The 17,332-nt window shown below is 42.5% G+C and overlaps 2 protein-coding genes across 2 annotated transcripts; both read right to left on the bottom strand.

Annotated features, from left to right (window-relative positions):
* Positions 1-5,456: 5,456 nt before the first annotated feature.
* Positions 5,457-8,244, bottom strand: kcnk17 (potassium channel, subfamily K, member 17). Its single transcript, XM_067368440.1, has 5 exons — positions 8,011-8,244; positions 7,497-7,611; positions 7,225-7,391; positions 6,866-7,034; positions 5,457-5,671 (listed from the first exon to the last, which is right to left on the bottom strand). Exons 1-5 carry the CDS (start codon positions 8,242-8,244, stop codon positions 5,457-5,459), a joined length of 900 nt encoding a protein of 299 aa, XP_067224541.1.
* A 6,596-nt stretch (positions 8,245-14,840) lies between these two features.
* Positions 14,841-16,679, bottom strand: LOC137006882 (uncharacterized). Its single transcript, XM_067368020.1, has 2 exons — positions 16,066-16,679; positions 14,841-16,011 (listed from the first exon to the last, which is right to left on the bottom strand). The coding sequence occupies exons 1-2, from the start codon at positions 16,677-16,679 to the stop codon at positions 14,841-14,843; spliced, it is 1,785 nt and encodes a 594-aa protein (XP_067224121.1).
* Between the last annotated feature and the right edge of the window lie 653 nt (positions 16,680-17,332).

Here is a 17,332-nt window from a genome sequence, read left to right as displayed (position 1 = left end):
TGATGGTCCGAAGGAGCCAGCGAGACGGACTGGGGAGCGCTAACCTGGCTCGCAGAGACCGTACAAGCAGGACCAAAGGGACCACCGGTGTACCCGCAGCAGGGCAGCGAGGTGGAACACAGGGACGCGGCTCGGGGGGCTCTCTTTGTGAGGCGGCCCGAAGCGGCGTCACAGTGTGCTAGGCAACACTTACCTGGCTCCACGGATGGACAGAGGGAGCAGTCGAGGCTTTGGCTGCCCGCTGCTCGCTGCTGTCCACTGGCGACAGAAGAGGGGGATGAGAGTGGTGAGGTTTTTCTCCTCCCACTGCTCTCCAAACCCTCTTCAGACCTGGAAATGGAGGAACTGCTCTTTAAAATTTGGGTACCGCTGCCTCTTGGGTCAGTGGCGGAACAGAAACAAACCCAATAAAGGATTTACCACCTGGCCCTCCTCCAGGGGTGGAAGAGCAGCCCCACCCATCTCTGGGTCGCCCGTCTCAGGGGTGATTCTCACCAACCAGTTAAACAGCTGCTGAGACGGGAGGCGTCATCTCCCCGCAATGGATACAGCAGAGCCTGCTGGGCCGGAGTTTCTTGCAGGGGACGACACCCTTGGCGACGAGCAGACTGAGGGGCGGCCCAAGAGGAACTCAATGGTTTGTCATGGGAAGCTCCCCTATCCGCTACTAACTGAGGAGAACCGCTGGGCTCAGTCCTCGACAGTGTCACCGAAAGGCCACCTCGTAAGATGGGAGCATTGAGAAAGCATTTAGCTTGACAACCTCTCACACCTCACAAGGTAAGCCAGGGGGCACTTCTGGACCACGGAGGTGGACATCGTCTGGCTGAGGGCCTGCGCCGTGACTTTGATCACGGTTAGTCAACAAGCGCAGCTCAACCCCAGCACAGAACTACCCTCATGCAAAAAGAGTGCCTTGGCCTCACATGCAGGGTGGGTGTGGTCTGTGTACAGACACCCCATCCAAGAGGGTAGTGAGAGAGGAAAAACTTATGCAGATTGGCACCTTTGGCATTCCATATTTATGGCACCAATATACCCCCATACTGCCAAGTTTTCCATGCACATCTGGAAGACCCAGGAAAGCATGGCTGTAAACTCTGAATCTGAGTCAGCATAAGCACACACCATTACAGTGGGCAGCGTCACCCTCATTTCCAGAGCATAACAGCACTCTCTCCGATGCTGCAATCGACGTCTGTCCCTCAGCTGGAGCTCTGAATGAAATGCTAGGTTCCCCTATGAAAAGGACCAGCAATCCAATCCAGAAACTGCACAGCTTGCAATGCGCTAGAGAGGGAGGGGCCCTAGGGGGTTGGTTCCCCGAAGGAACCCCTCAACCTCATGTCACCCAAGCCATATCAGCAAAGTAGACCTCTTCTGGTGCACCAGAGAGGGCGCTACAATGGAGATTACGCAAGGGAACCGCGCATCTAGAGCGCCGAGCGAGCGCTGGGTTGCCGTGACAACCCGCGCTGCAGCCCGGCAGCTCGACGGCACACGACACGCAGAGGAGCGAGAGGTTTGCTCTCGCTGATCTCCGCGGTCTCCCAGAGTGTCGGGCAGAGCCGCGGCTGTGCTTTTACACACAAGTGGCAGCTGGCCAACAACAGAGGGGACTCAAGCTTCCCGGAGAAAGAAGAGTCACGACCGGCGTGTCGACGTGATCATGTTCTCATATGAAAACATGAACACCCACGAACATCATTTCAGCACGCGCCCAGACATGCGAAACGGTGATCGTGGCCGTCAGTGAGGACAGGAACGATCGCATCCAGAAACACAAGTAGGATGTCGTCTTTAAAAAGACGCGAATCTACTTGTGTAAGCTCTTTCAGGGACTTTACTCTTTTAGAAGTGCTGAAGCACGCAGGGGAACGGCCACCGCAACACAGACAGGGATTGTGTGCAGCCTGTCATGTGCTTTCTCTCTCTTTGAAGGCGCTCACTCTTACCAGCCGTAAAAACGGCTTTTCAGCGCTCAAAAGCGCACCGTACCGGCCGTGAGAACAGCCTTCTGACGCTGTCAAACAGCTATTTGCTCAAAAGCGGCAAACGAAACAGAAAAAGAGAGGACGTCGACCCCGCTGCTGTGCTGTTCGCCCGCACTCGGAAAAAAAGAGAAGTTCAACCAAAAGCTTGACTCGTCTTCTAGCAGACACTCGCTTGCAGAGAACAGGAACAAACACCGTTCGGCTCCGAAGCGAAAAGCTGAAGATGCAACGCACCTGCTGCTCATTATATACCCGCGCTGCGAGGCGAGCAGCTGATGCATATGATTGCATGCCAATGTGCATTGGCTCGTTTAGTTACACTCGAAGTAGATTGGCCTCTCTAGCGAGATTCCTATTCGTCGGTCTGTCCGACGTACGTCGAACGTGACCGACTGAATGGGAACCAAACTTACTGTATACCCCACTCCAGTAACACACATGTCTAGGAAGTCAGACATCAAGTGTCAATTCGTCAAAACAAAATGAAGCAATACTATGATGGGAAATGAGGGGCTCGAGTGCCTACATTTCAGGTGGGGAATAGAGTGTGGGCACGCAAACCAACGCATGTTCCCAAAGGACATTCAAAGTTTACACAGCCTGTGGAAATAGAGAAACAAGTGGGCCATAGCACGTACAAATTGGCAGATGGACGACTGTGGCATTCTTCTCACTTGTCCTTGGTTCCAGAGGTACTAAAGCCGACCTCAGATCTGTCTGCTGCTGATGTGTCATTTATAAATTTTCCAAACACTGAACAGAGTACAGAAAGACGTTCTGTTCGACAGTGTAAACCACCTTTTTGGATGAAAGATTATGAGAGTAAATTAGGGTATACAGTGGTTTGAATTACTGACTGTATGTATGTATAGCACAGATGGAGACTGAATATAGTCATGTTAAGATGCTGTTATTCTGTTGAATTTATGGAGAAGTAAAATGTTCCTGAGAGTTACAATTGAATGGATGTAACTGCAGTTGCTTAACTACTGTAAAGGAACGTAGTAGTAATAAGGTGGAAGCTTATGCTTATTGGTTCATATTGAAATGAATAACTGTTTTGAGTTAATTGGTACTAAGTGAAATAGCTTTACGTAATGGGGGAGATGTGGTATCCTGTTATCCAGTGCAATACTTGCTGAGACCACTAGGGGGAAACAGATGTTATTAAGGGAAATACAAATAGTAAAAAAAGGTGAGGAAAAGAATAATGAGGAGCATGAGTTGCATTTGTGTTAAGAGGTAATAAAGAAAAGATGTATCCTGTTCACCTGCTGTGGCCTGCTTCATATTAATACCTTCAACACGACACATAAAAAGGTGTGTTCATGTGTTCATGTGCAACAGTAGACACCTGTTGCAGTCTTTCAGAATCATAAAGAAAATGTTCCATATAAAGAGAACAAAGAGGGCTTTTCTTACTATTCCTTGAAGAAAAGTTGGTTTAGAATTAGTTTTAGTTTAGGATTAGAAGGTGCATGATATTCAAGGTTAGTCCATCCACGTGAGCATTGTAATATAACACTTGGAATACCTGGAACACTTTAATAAGGTTGTTTAGCCATTAACCCTGTCCTACATAATAGTTAACATAAATGAACAATACTTTTAAAGCCTTTTTAAATTTTGGCTTATTCAAATTTCTTCAAATGCCAATTTTATAGGCTATTAAAATAAAGTTATGTAGCACCATTAAGAACTAACATGTACTAACATTAATAATGGGCAAAAGTGTTTTTTGTTGTTGTTGTTTTTGTTTTTTTGCCCTTACTCTCTGACCTCCTGAAGGTTGCTGTGTAATTCACACCCTGACTAAGACACATTGGGGGAAGCATAATCCCATGAATGCATATAAAAATTGAATTGGGTCGAATTAATCACTTTGCATTTAATTTTAATGTGAATCGTTTTGAATTGAATCGTTCTGAATTTGCAAACATCTTTCTTGAATCGAATTGAAAACCTGTGAACCGTAAAATGAATTGATTTGCAGTTTATATCCAGAGATTCACAGCCCTACCCACAACCCACTGTGTGTGGGACGAGGATTCGATTAGAACTACAAACATGAATAAAAAGTGTTAAAAAACCTACAAACATGGCTGATGTACAAGACCGACAGTAGAGAGGTTTAGATAAAGGGGTTTGAGTGATTAATAATTAGTATCTAACCTGATGAAAAGATATTTATTTTAATGTTTTCCACATATATTTCATCTGCAACAGCATTGTCAAGATACATTTGGTCATTAACTTTTAAATGCATCATTATATAAATTGCAAACACAGGAGGAGAGTTCGCCACATGAAAGACCCACGACTGTGCTACTACATTTCTCTCCGAAACTGTATGAAATTAATTTGAATGTGGAGGATTTTAACTGTGACAAGATGATTGACAGGGAAGTTTAAAATGTGACAGGATGCATGTAGCCTCCTAACTAAATGACAGAGCTGTTCGTTAAATATGCAATTATGATAAAGTAGGCAAGCTATCCCAAAGCTTGCCAACTCTTCTGCTACACACTCCAAAGTATGTACTTTTTCTTCATAAAAACATTACATAATTTTAGGTAATAATTATATTATGACCAAAAATTATGTACTCTTTTTATGAAGAAAAAAGAGTAGGCGAATTAAGACGCAGCAAGGGTCTTGCAGGCAGAAGTCCTGTTTGCATTTAGGAGGTGACCATTGCAACAGGCTGCTTCTAACCATAGCAACAAAAACAATCCTTTTTTTTATTGTCAGGAATCATGATTTACATCATGTGGTACAATGACGAAACATAATGACAATATTTATCAGTTTATTTTAGATTTACATATCACAAGTATATTAAGTATCAAAACTTGAGTTTTTTGTTTGAAAAGTATTTGAGAGTTGATATATGACTATGCTGGGGCAGCAAAGGACTATTTTGGGGTTTGTACAAACCTTAACATACCACACAACAAAAATTTGCTATAGAGATTCCCGGCAAAAAAGCTAGACCTGCCCTCAAAGTCATTGAATAATTCACAAAAGATATCATCGAAATGATTATTACTGACTGGTGTGCCAGTTTGATATCACTGAAATAAATTGATTCAGAGATGTCTGAAAATATATAATATTAATAATGTGTGTAAGAAAATTGCTATATGACATAAACCTGTTCTTTTTCAGTTGTGAATTTTAAGGACCTGTTGGTTTGTGGTGTGTCAACGATTAATCCTCAGTGCAACAGTGAGATTTTAAAGCCTAACATTGTCAGTCAGACAAGTGATGCTCAAATTTCTTGATTGTTTTAACCATAAACTTTGTTTAATGATCAAAATCTTTAGTTTAGAAGAAACTATGAATTTTACTGATTTTTACTATAACTTTGATGGATACTTTAAATATACTGAGTAACTGATTTATTAATTAACCATACAATATTTTATGAATTGCTATCCTATTTCCTTTTAAACTCAATTCTCATGTTTCTTCTACTTTCAGTCCTTTTTCCGGCTGTTCTTTGGACTCCTCCACTTGTGTTTGTGCATTCCGCCTTCCTCTCAAGTAAGCATTGAAACTCTCCAGTAAATCAATGGTATGATTGATCAGAAGAGCAAGCCAAGCCAGGCCAAAGAATATCCAGGCTGCCATCAGACAGCTGTACCACTCTGGGTAGTTTTTTGCTGGGTTGTGATCTGGCAGGAGAAACAAAGTTGTTAAGATGTTATCAGGTTTGGGGAAAATGCTTAATTTAACCATTGAAATTTAAATTAAACTGAATTTTGTAATGAAGGTTGAATTGTAATGACAGGACGATGTTACTGAACAGCAATTCAAAGAAATACAATACAGTCACACAACTGTAGAGGGGCTTAAATGGTCCAACACAAGTTTTGCAGGAAAACAAAACAAATAGAGAAATATTTATTTGGTTGTGGAAAAAAAGTACTCTCAGGATATAATGGGTATAATGATGATATATCATTATTCCTTGATTTGTAGTCCTTTGCCCCCAACCAATTAATATATTTTTATCTTATTCTCTTATTAAATACTGTTAAACAATTAACAGACATAAAATATTAAATTTTTTCCTCACAATCTGTTGACTTCATATATGGTTACCAATTTAGGTATATAAATTGTTGGGGGTACTACAGGGCCAGGTTTGGGAGCCACTGTATTAAATGATTTCAACTGAATAATCACTGTTTACTATTGTCTTTTTAGAGCTGCTTTACAGCAGAATTGAATCGTTAATCTAATATTTGCATCACTGAATCATTATTTTCCTGTTTATTACTGTAAATCTGCTTTCTGTATTAAATCTGTATTGTATCAGGTGCTATATAAATAAAGGTAACTTGACTTGACTGCTCAAGTTTAGCTCTATATTGAAGGCTTTCTTGGTGTCCAAAATGAAAATTGATGTTAAATTATTAAATATAATGTATCAAATACTTTATTGAATGCTATGCTTACAACAATATGCATCCTCCCATAAATTTTACATTTGAATTACAATTCTGCATCTTATTTGCTACCTCAATTCAAAATTCAAATTCAGGGAAATTCAAATTCAATTTTGAATATACACTTCCTGTATATAGGGCTACAAGAATAATTACAAAATATAATTACATTTCAGGTGGTTTACAATCAAACAAAGGCTTTATGTAATATTAGAAAAACAACTGTCATTATGTGGATATAAAGTCCTAATGAACAACTAATAACAATGATGTGAGCAGATGAGCGTTTTAAAGTATTTGTTATATAGTTCAGATACATTTTAACATTTAAAAATCTTATGGATCTAAAGTTAAAATGATACATGGAGTGTAAATACTAAATAGTGTTTTTTCATTTTTGTACGTGTGGTCTCCTACCTGCAACATAATCTCCAAATCCAATAGTGCTAAGCGTTATAAAGCAGTAGTAAATGGCTTCAGCATAACTCCATCCCTCATACTCTTTAAAGAGCAACATAGGAACCACAAAGTACAGGAATGCTGAACTTATGAAGGATATACTGTGAATGGATATTCGTACACATTTCTGTGGGAAAGAACAGACTCATTTGAGCACAGTGTGTGTGTGTGCAGATAAATGTCAAGCATGTTAATATCAATTTTCATTCCTTATTAAAAACAAATATCTATGCAATAATTTTTATTTATTTATTTATTTTTACAACCCACCAATCCATCTTTAATGCTGACTGGTAAAGAAGGAGTTAAATTCTCACCCCTCTATCAATCTTTTTCTCCAGAAAATTGCAAAAATTCCTCTCAATGGCCAACATGTATTTTCCAACTCTATTTAAGATCACTAAGTTCAGGGGAATGCCAAAAAGAGCAAACATCACACAGAAGATCTGACCAGCTGTTGTCAGTGGAATTATATTCCCATAGCCTGCAGAAAAAAAGTGTAACCTTTACCCAATTGAATGAATGCCACACAACAAACCACATTCAACTGGATTGACAAATTCAAGGTGTTTAGTTTCCCATTTCTCACCAATAGTTGTGACCACTGTTGCCGCAAACACAGATGAGCTGGTATATTTCCAGAAGCCATCTGCAGTGTCATTGCTGTCTGGACTTAAGCCACTCAGGGAAGCAGCTTTTATCATCTTTGAGACAGTGATGTCAAGCAATAAGTACTTATTTGTAATACATGAAATAACAGCAAAAACAGTAACTGAGTGTGTCATTTCACTATGACACATTTCACATAGCTAAAATAACCATGTAAATAAACTCAACAATAGACAAACAAGAAGTCTATGAAGACTTTCCATTCAGTTACACATTCAGTTCTAAACTGGACATTCAGTTCTAAACTGTTCATCATGTATTAAAAACATAAACCGGTAGTCCTGTTTCCATTGCAAAAGTTGTGAAAAGTTGCCCAAGCATTTCTTCACTGTATCAACTCATCATTATTGCTGTTGTGGGATAAGTCAAGCACTGTTACAAAAAGCACTGTACCATATAGTTAAGGAAAATCTAGTCTCAATATCCATTCATACCTCTGCTAGTTCTCGGAAGCCATTCTGACCCACACAAGGGTACTTCTCGAGTAGTTTCATTCTTTTCTCCTTCAGAATATCAATCTGTTGCAACACATACCATCCTTCTAGCTTCCAGAAGACCAGCCCTCCAACAAGGACATAGGCTACATAAATAATTCCAAGAAACAGGATAGAAGGTAACCGAGTTAAGCTAAGAAACTGACATAACTTTCCTGAAAACATGGGGAGCATGGTGCCTTTGGTTGCCTGGCTCACCTGTCTGCCAGTGCACCTGCAGGATGGAGCTACTGGGTGTGGATTTACTCTGTTTATGTGACAGGCAAATCACCCCCTGTGTAATGAATGACAGAATCAGACCCTATGACCTGACATGCAAATGTTGATTGAAGGAGAGTAGAAGACAGGGAGTTAGGAGTTAAAGAGGGAGGTTGAAGTGATTAGAAGCTACAATCAGTTCTGTCTGCCAATGGCATCTTCAGCCAAGTATCAGGTTCACATATCCAAACTTATTCAGCTTTTCCATTTAAGGTTTATTTTCCATGAATCAACTATTCCACAGATTTTCAAAAGGAAAGTCATCTGTATCACTTGTTTATCTCTCACTCCAAAAATTACTCATTGGATGAACTCAATTTAATTGAAGGCAAGATTTCCATCCAATAAATGTGTAGCACCAACTCATAAAAGACAGATTTTTGCAATGAAATGTAATCGAATGGGTCCCACTTAATTTGATCAAATACAGTTTAAATTAAATGGATAGATTTATAAAGTGAACTTTTATATGCTTGACCAACTCAAACTGAAACATTTAATTGGAAAATAAATTATTAGGTAGAAATCCTTCCAATTTTGTTCCTTCCTATATAGAGATAATAGAGACTAAACTTGGTTAAGATGTTTTTATTTAAAAGTCCTAAAAACAGGTATAAGACCGTTATTTAATTGTTGCCAGCATTTGTATATGTTACCGTTATTTTTTATTTAAAACAAAAACAATATTAGAAAAAGGGAAAAAAATCCAGTGTCAAAATTTCAATATGATAAATAAATATCTGCTGTTTGTTAAAGAGTTATTGTATTCAGAACAATGAAAAATTATTCAACCAAACAAACAAACAAACAAAAAAAGTAATACAACAAGCGATTCATATTAAGGAGGCAATAAACACAAAAAGTGCTAAAAATACAAAGATTCAAACATTGTTCAGAATAGTACAAGCTAGAACAGGGAGGATTTAATAGTGAAAGCATAGAAGACTTTATTTCTTTATTTATTAAAGAGAGAGATGAGTGAGAACTCATGGGATGAGTTTTCAGCAGTTTCTTGTATATTGTCATGGCCTGGAAAAGAAGTTGGGTTGCATGCTCCTTTCGGAAGGGCCTGATCTTCCTGGTGTTATGCAGTGCACACCTGCATGACCGTGCTGTCTTTGTGGTATCTGAATGTCAGCTGGTCATCAAAGACTAATTCAAGATTTTTGGAGGATCAGGATCGAATTATTGTTGATGAGCCTAGTTAGATGGTGAAATTATGCTGATTGTTGGAGTGACTGAGAAGAAAAGAAATTCTGTCTTTGCTAGATTGAGTTGCAGGTGATGGTCTTTCATTTATGCCGAGATGTCTATCAGGCAGTCCAAGATTTAGACATCATACTTTTTGCGTGTGGAGGGGTGTGTGTCTGCCACATTCACAATCCTAAAAAGGATAATAAAAACAGTATTATAGATACAATGCAGTGTAATGTACCTTAGCCTTACATATTTATTAGCTCAATTTAATTGTTAAAGGGAATAAGAATTGAATCAACTGTAAATGACTCACTGTAAATGATTCAGAATTAATATTTAACACTTCATCAATTATTCGTCCAGCGAAAATTGAGATTAAAGTATTTTACCAATTCTGGATAAAATATTATTCTGTGGTCAACAGTAACAATATTTTATTATGATTATTGTTATTATAATTATTATATTATTATAAGCAAGAGGTAACTTGATCTTAAGTTTAAGGCAGTAATTTGACACACAATACAAGAAACACTATATGTGAAAATCAAAACAAGATTTATTGACTACTTCTAATGATTACAGGAAACTAAGGCTAAACACACACACACATACACACATACATACATGCACACACATTCGCGGAGTTGATGAGTTATGAAAAGTCCCAAGTTCAGTGCTAACTCATAACCTGAGGAAAATCACAAAAGCAGAGCTTTGGCTTGATTCTTTAGGTTTAAAGGAGTTTCACCAGTTTCCAGCAAGAGAGAGAGAAGTTTGCTTGTACCTGCGTTTGCTCTGACAGCTGAGGTAATCGGGTTGTTCCGTGACTCGTGTACAGCGGAATCCCATTCTGGATTGGCTGTCTTTCAGGTGACGTCTTCTCGGGAAAGCCCTGTGGGTTGCGCGGAAGCTTTGAAGGATGCTGCTGGCTGGTGAAGCTGTTCTGATCTGAGCGTCTGGCTTGAGCGGCTCTCTTCTTGGGAGACTTTGGTCAGATATTTCACCGAGGGTTGTGGAGTCTGAATGTGACGGCTGTTGATCAGCGGCGTGGCTCGTAGTTGAAATCGGCGGCTGTTAGATGGAAAATCAGCCCCGATAAAGGATCTTCTCAACTTCTTCTGTTCAGCATGACCCAAGCAACTTTTCAGCCGTGGTCAAAGTATTTCTGACCGACTTCTGACTTCCAGCTTCTGACTCTGACTTTACTTCATATTTCTCAACTGCCTTGACTTGTTCGGACTGCGTAGTTTTTAAAGGAGCAATTCTGGCTCCATCCTTCGGATGCGATCCTCCAATGAGACGTTGCTACGGAGATTAGACACGCCTCGTCTATTGTCTATTGATCACATCGCGTGATGTCTGCAGAACATTCTCCTGTTTTATTAACAACTTCATAAAGTTTCTTAATATTTTCCTGATACTGAATTTCAATGTTTCATTCACACAGAATTACAGAGAATTATAAATTCTGCATTTAGAGCCCAAACACGACACACTTCTTACACACATATTACTAGACTGACCTAATTAAAACAATGATTATAAGAGAAAGAAGATGCATACAGGACTACAAACATATAAAGCATTGACTCCAACATATTAGTTATCACATCATAGCAAATGTTATTCTGGATATAGTTAATACTTTAAGTAATCGACAATTGTCCCTTTTGAGATTCAAGATTGAGTCCTTCAGCATAGTCATGGGTGACCGGGTCACGATGGACGGTCACACAAGGGAGGTATTGATAGGACAGATTTGTCTTTAAATCCGTTGATGGGTGTTTTCCTGTTCCGTCCGATAATACAAGAGGGTTTTGTGAGAGAATCAATAGATTTAATGTGATCAGACCCACGTGATGGGTTCTGATTAGTTTATTGCTGATGAGCAAAGAAGTCCTTTAGACCCCTTAGTCCTTTGTTAAAAGAAGTCACGTCATCATTTCTGTAAACGCTAGGTTTTTCCTGTCAGGAAATGGATCTTTTGGACCAAATGAAGCTTTGTTCAATCATGCCTCTGGCTGATAAAGCCATTTGGTAACGTCTGTCGAACGGGTCCCTACAGAGTCCCCCTTTTGCTTGGCGAGGTTCCTGGTGCGAACGTCGGCAGGCACTGGAACAAGAGGCAGAGAGAGAACAGACAAACACAAAACACAAACAACGCTTCCCTCACTTGACTGAGGCCTGGTGAAGGACTTGGGTATCTTGGACTAAACGGGTTAGGAACACTCCAACTAACATAGGGGCGTACTGTTTTAGATCAGTTGTAATTGGGTGGTTTCGACTAATCTAATTGTCAGTGGTTCGACGAGGAGGTAGAGGCGTGATTTCAATCAGGTTGGTTGAGTTCTCGAGTTCGGGTTCAGGTTCTTGGTCGATTTTATCACGTCGGAAGATGCGCGGGACGCCTGACGTGCATCTATCAAAAGACTCTTGCACGGCGTTCACTCGCTTGTGCAGGATGAAGGCCAGTGTCAAGGTCACAATATATCCTACAATAGTAGAGATGCAAAGTGCTGTGTCAGCAGCAGACCAAGACCGAATGAATGGCACGCCAGTGGGCGGAAGGCGAGCTATAGCTTCTAAGGCTGTGTCGACAGGAGTCAGATCAATAAGTTGCGTTCCTTCCTCCCTGATCCTCTCTTCCGATTCTGGATCGAGGACGAAGGAATGCTGTTTGAAGTACGGTGAGATTGAGTTCAGCCTAGTGCTTATCGCCGTGATACACTGCAAGATCGTTGAGAGAGTTTGGTTAGGCAGGATAATGCGTGTGGCAGCTAGTGTTGGGTCTAATTGATTCTAGGCCGCAGAAGCCCTCTGTATTATCAAATACGAATGGTTTACTCGGGCAAAGGTAATGAATGGCTTTAATGAGTGTACACATTTTTAGGTTTGGGGCCAGGTACAACTGTTTGTTGTTGTCGTGGTACGCCACGACCTCAGGAGTGCGTACTTTGACATAGGTGTTCCCTTGCCAAAATCAAACATTCACAACATTTTTGAGCCGGTAAACATTATTCAAATCGATAATGGGTGAGCTGAAGAGGAAGACTGATGATAGCAAAAGAGGAGAAGGGAAAGCATAAGGAGAGAGAGAAAAGAAAACACAAAGAGGCACAAGGACACTGAGTTTACTAGAGCAAAGTGAGTGTCACATGTGTGAAGCAACTCCTTTCTACTAGAGGTTGTTCCTAGCAGTGCTGTGGAGGAGCAAGTGTAAGTGTTGTGTAAAACAAAACCAGAAAAATAAAAGTAAAACTTTCCCTAAGTTGACAAAGTCATTAGTGTGGTGTAGAGTAGGGATTGTCGGTCTGTGTCAGTGGGTTTGAACCTCCCCCTTTTCCTGTCAGTTGGAACCTTGGTGCCTCTTTATCTGGTTTCGATGGACCCATCGAAGGACAGGCTCGTTGCGGCCTTGTCTGATTTTGATTCGGTAGGCGACAGGTGAGAGCTTGTCCACAATCTCATGTGGTCCTGTCCAGTGAGGTAGGAATTTCTTTGACAGGTGATGGGGAGCTTTCTGCCTTGGCTGGGCAAAGCTGTAGTACCACACTTTGTCTCCGACATTGAGTTCTTGGTAAGAGGCCCTTTTATCATAGTAGGCTTTACGACCTTCTTTGGAGGTTTTGTTGTGCGAAGGCGAAAGTCGCTCTCAGGTGCTGATGCAACTCTTCCAGATACTGATGAGTGGTGTAGGCGGTGACGAGGTTCATGTCACCAGGTTGGTACAGCAGCTGCTTCATGCCAGGCCAATATGCTCTGTGGTTTGGGTTTGCTGGTTGGAACTGGCAACACACCAGGCATCCTTTTACGTATTCCGTCACATCTTGCTTCATGCCAGGCCAATATGGTACTTGTTTGAGCGTTTCATAGGTGGCCTTGGCGCCATGGTGTCCAGCGCATGGTGCATCGTGGGCGTGTGTCAGCATCATCCCCCTTTGGCTCTGAGGAACTACAAGCTTTGGCGCAGTTAGGGGCTCAGGGACATATGTGAAAACGCCGTCCTTGAGATGCAGCATGTGCTTGATTGAGTGAAGGTGGCGGACATCAGAGGACTTGGATAGGTCGGAGGTGGAAATGGGATGAGTTATCGGGTCGGAAATGTGAGTGGCAATGGTTTGCAGCATGGGATCAGATGCTTGGAGGGTGAGGAGATTATCAGCAGTGAACTGAGGTGAGATGGCAACATGGGAGGAGGCGGGGGTTTGCGCGCCAGCGGCGTGCTGGTGGCGGGTTATGGCTGCAACTGAAGGGTTGGGTGGGAGGGATGGGAATTTCCAAGGCACTCCATGTGATGCACCTGCTTTGGCAAGGGCATAGGTTTGGTCATTGAGATCTTTGTCTTGGACATTTATGGCAGTCATGTTTCTGAGGGAACCTGAGTCTGAGTCAGACGCTTGCAATGAGCAGAGGAATGGGTCTTGGTTCCTGTTGCTTGGAGTGGAACTTGCTCTTGGTTTTGAACTTGCATCGTCAGTCAGTAGATGGGGGGCGGTGTCTGTGACTTGACACTGCGATTCGTTGGAGTTTACTGACTGGAGAGGCAGAGGCTCACGGACTTGCGTCCATATCTTCAGGTGCTTGAAGTCTATTAAGGGTTCAAAGCGGTTAAGTAGGTCTTTCCCAATGAGGAGAGGATATGTGTTGAGTGGTGAGACGTATACTGGGTGAACAAGGTTCATTGGTCCCACAGTTAGGTGAATTGGGGCCACATGTTTTAGTTGTAGGCCTGTGTGGGAATATGCTTGGAGGTTTAGCTCACACCTTTGAAGTTTAAAGGTTCTATTAGACCTCTTTGTTCTGCTTTGGACTTCTTCAAGGAGTTCTGTTGACATTAAGGTGATGTCAGCTCCAGTGTCGAGGAGGGCTTCAACCTTGATGTGTTGTTCGATGATAATGGAGAGGTAAAACTTTCTTGCTATACCTTTCTCACTGAGATCACCCAGGAGTTGTGGGACTGGAGTTTGGGATGAGAGAGGTAGGATGTCAGCATTTATTTCGTTTTCTTCGGAGGAGTGGCAGACGACCAAGACAGCACTTTCAGGAACTGGAGTGGTTTCCACAGCAGGTGTTTGTTGAATGCTGCTGTGATCTGACCCATCAGGTGTTGGATCAGTTTCTGACTGTTTTGTGGGATGTTCAGGTGGGATTTCTTGTCTGTTTGGAGTTATGGTGCTTGTGGTTCTCTGGGAGAGAGATGAGGTGCTGTTCTCTGTGGTGTGTTGAGTCAGGTGGTCGCTGCCATCTCGTCCGGCCGCTAGTCAGGATGAATCTGTTTTCTTTTTCTCTTCCCACTTCCGGTCTTCCTCCTTTCATTGGAAGAACTCTTTCATCATAATTTTCATCAGCTCTTGAGAGTCGAAACAAGGTGAAGTGTTTTGTTCTGGTATGGATTCATTTTGAGCTCGGTCAGCTTGGAATCTTTGTGAGTTTTTTCGTCGATTCCTTGGGCTGGTTGCTCCAGGGTGTGTTTGTCGTTTTCCCTTGGATTCCCATGAGCCTTTTCCTCTGGGGTTTGGCTGATTCCAAGTTTTCTCCCAATGACTCTCGTGAGGTCTTGATTGGTTCCATGAATTTTCCCAGTGACGTCCAGGTGAGCGTTGTCGTCCACGTGGTCCATCCCAGCGGTTGCCTCTCTGTTTAGGTCGAGTACCAGCGTGGGAGTCCCACTCTCTGTTGGACGAGGATGCATTCCACTCTTTGGGTGTCGGCTTGGCAAGGTCTTGACGCTGGGTGCCCTCTAGGGCCAGCCCCTGACTCTGAGTGTTGAAGTCAAGAACTGCGGTGGTTTTGGTGCCCTTTTCTAAGGCCATCTTCTGTTTGCAGTAAGCTTTGTGCGGCAAGTCTCTTAACTGTTGAGCACTCATTGTGCGTGGACAGGCAAGGACGCCAAGATGGTGGCTCACCCCAGGATGGAGGTTTCTCAGGAAGAGAGTTTTGAAGTTCAATTCTTCCTCCATATTCTGTTCGTTGCGAGACCCGAAGTACGCTAGCCTGAGTCGGCTATAGAAGACTTGAGGAGATTCATGGCGACCTTGTTTTGTTTCCAGGGCAGCCACTAGTCCTTGTTCTGACTCAGGGTCGGCAATCTCTTTAATGAGAGCTTCTCGGAGCAGGTGGTAATCAGTCTTTGTGTGGGCAGGCTGCCGGTCCAGGAAGCTGCGCACTTCAGAGCTGGATGTGGCTCTGAGCAAATAAAGTCTATCTTTGTCAGTGACATTGGGTCTCATCTCCAGATGGAAGTCAATATCTTGCAGATAACTCTGAACATTTGGGCTACCTGGCACATTTGGAGTGAATTTGCCAATGTTTCTAGCAAGCTTGTCAAGGTCTCTGAGGTCCAAGCCATGAGATGATCTGTGGCTGGCTGGAGCAAATTCTTTTAGTTTAGTGGGGAGATAGGATTCTTCGGAGGGAGCTGGTGACTGTTTTGGCACTGCCCCCTTCTGATCATGTGCCAGTCCAGGAACAGGGGAGCCGGTCCTGCTTGGCAAAGGTGAAGTTGGTGTCCGACGTGTTCTTGACGGCTCACAGCGCAATTCATATGCATGCTTGAGTTCCTCTTTAATACTGTCGGACTCTTCTTTGATGTAGTCAAGCTGACGTGTTAGGCGGCTGACTTCATTTCTTGACTCATTCAGGTGAGTTTCGAGAGCTTTAATTCGGCTGTTCTTGTCTTTGAAGTCAGCCTTTGCTTTTTCCAGTAGCTGTTCTGCGTACTGTAGCTTGTCGGAGAGATCAGCGTAGTCTGTTCTTCCTCGTTCCATTTCTTGCGTAGTAGCTGCTAGGGTCTCTTTTAGCCTGTTGATCTCCTCTTTTGCGCCTTGTTCCACTTCAGCCTCCAGCTCCAGCTGTTCGATGCGTCGTTGTGCACGTGTCAGCTCCTGCTGGCGATGGGCGGCTTGCCTGTCGCTCAGTTTGAGGGTGGCGATGAGTGTGTGGCTTAAGGAGCCGGTGATCTTGGCTAGTTCTTTGTGGCTGTAGCTCTGGCTTGGGTCTTGTTTCATGACGCTTGCTATGTTTTCATCCAGCTGGTCCTGTGTCTGATGCTTTAGTGTTTCAGCGGCTTTAGGTAGGATGCTGTCTGTTACAACACTTAGCCAGGTCTCCAGGTCCTCCCAGTGTCCAGCAGGGTCTGTTGTGCGAGACATGTTTTGGCACTGCGAGGGAGATCTAAACTGACACAGACCTTGAAGAAAAGAACAAAACAAAACACAACGAAACAAAACAAACAAGCAGGGCAAATCAAAGGTGTAAGGGTGCAATGTCAAGTGTGAGCTAATGGGAATGAGTAATGAGTGTGTAAATGTGCAGGTAAGACTGGTTCTCGACTGTGGTCCTCTCGTGGATGTGCTTCTAACTCGGAGTCTCTGCGAAAAGAATCAGTAAGCACACACAGGTAGCACAGCTAGAGAAGAGCAGAAGAAAAGAAGAGCACGAAACAACAGAATAGCATTTAGCAAAGAGCAGAGTAATAATGGGGTGCTTCCAGTTTCCCTATAAAATGAAGTTTTCGTCTTTAACACTGTTTGCAGAATGAGTTTTGTAGAATTTAATTTAGAAGGATGGTTCTAGACAGGGGTTTTGAAAAGGATTTCAAAGTACCAGGACTGTGATTGTTATTAAAATTCCCTCCGGGGTGAAAGAAAAACAATAACAATGACAGTATTGGTTTCTCAGCTAGTAGGATTGACAACCATGCACCATGAAGCGTTTCTAGATGCGCGATCGGGGTTTATGGACGCCTACCAGTCTCCTTGTCAACCTGCTCGAGCCTAGGCTGAGTAGGATAACAGGATGAGGA

This window comes from Chanodichthys erythropterus, chromosome 18, assembly GCF_024489055.1.
Source record: "Chanodichthys erythropterus isolate Z2021 chromosome 18, ASM2448905v1, whole genome shotgun sequence".
Classification (NCBI taxonomy): domain Eukaryota; kingdom Metazoa; phylum Chordata; class Actinopteri; order Cypriniformes; family Xenocyprididae; genus Chanodichthys; species Chanodichthys erythropterus.
Note: the sequence above shows the minus strand (reverse complement) of the source record. Positions and strands in the feature narration are given on the sequence as shown.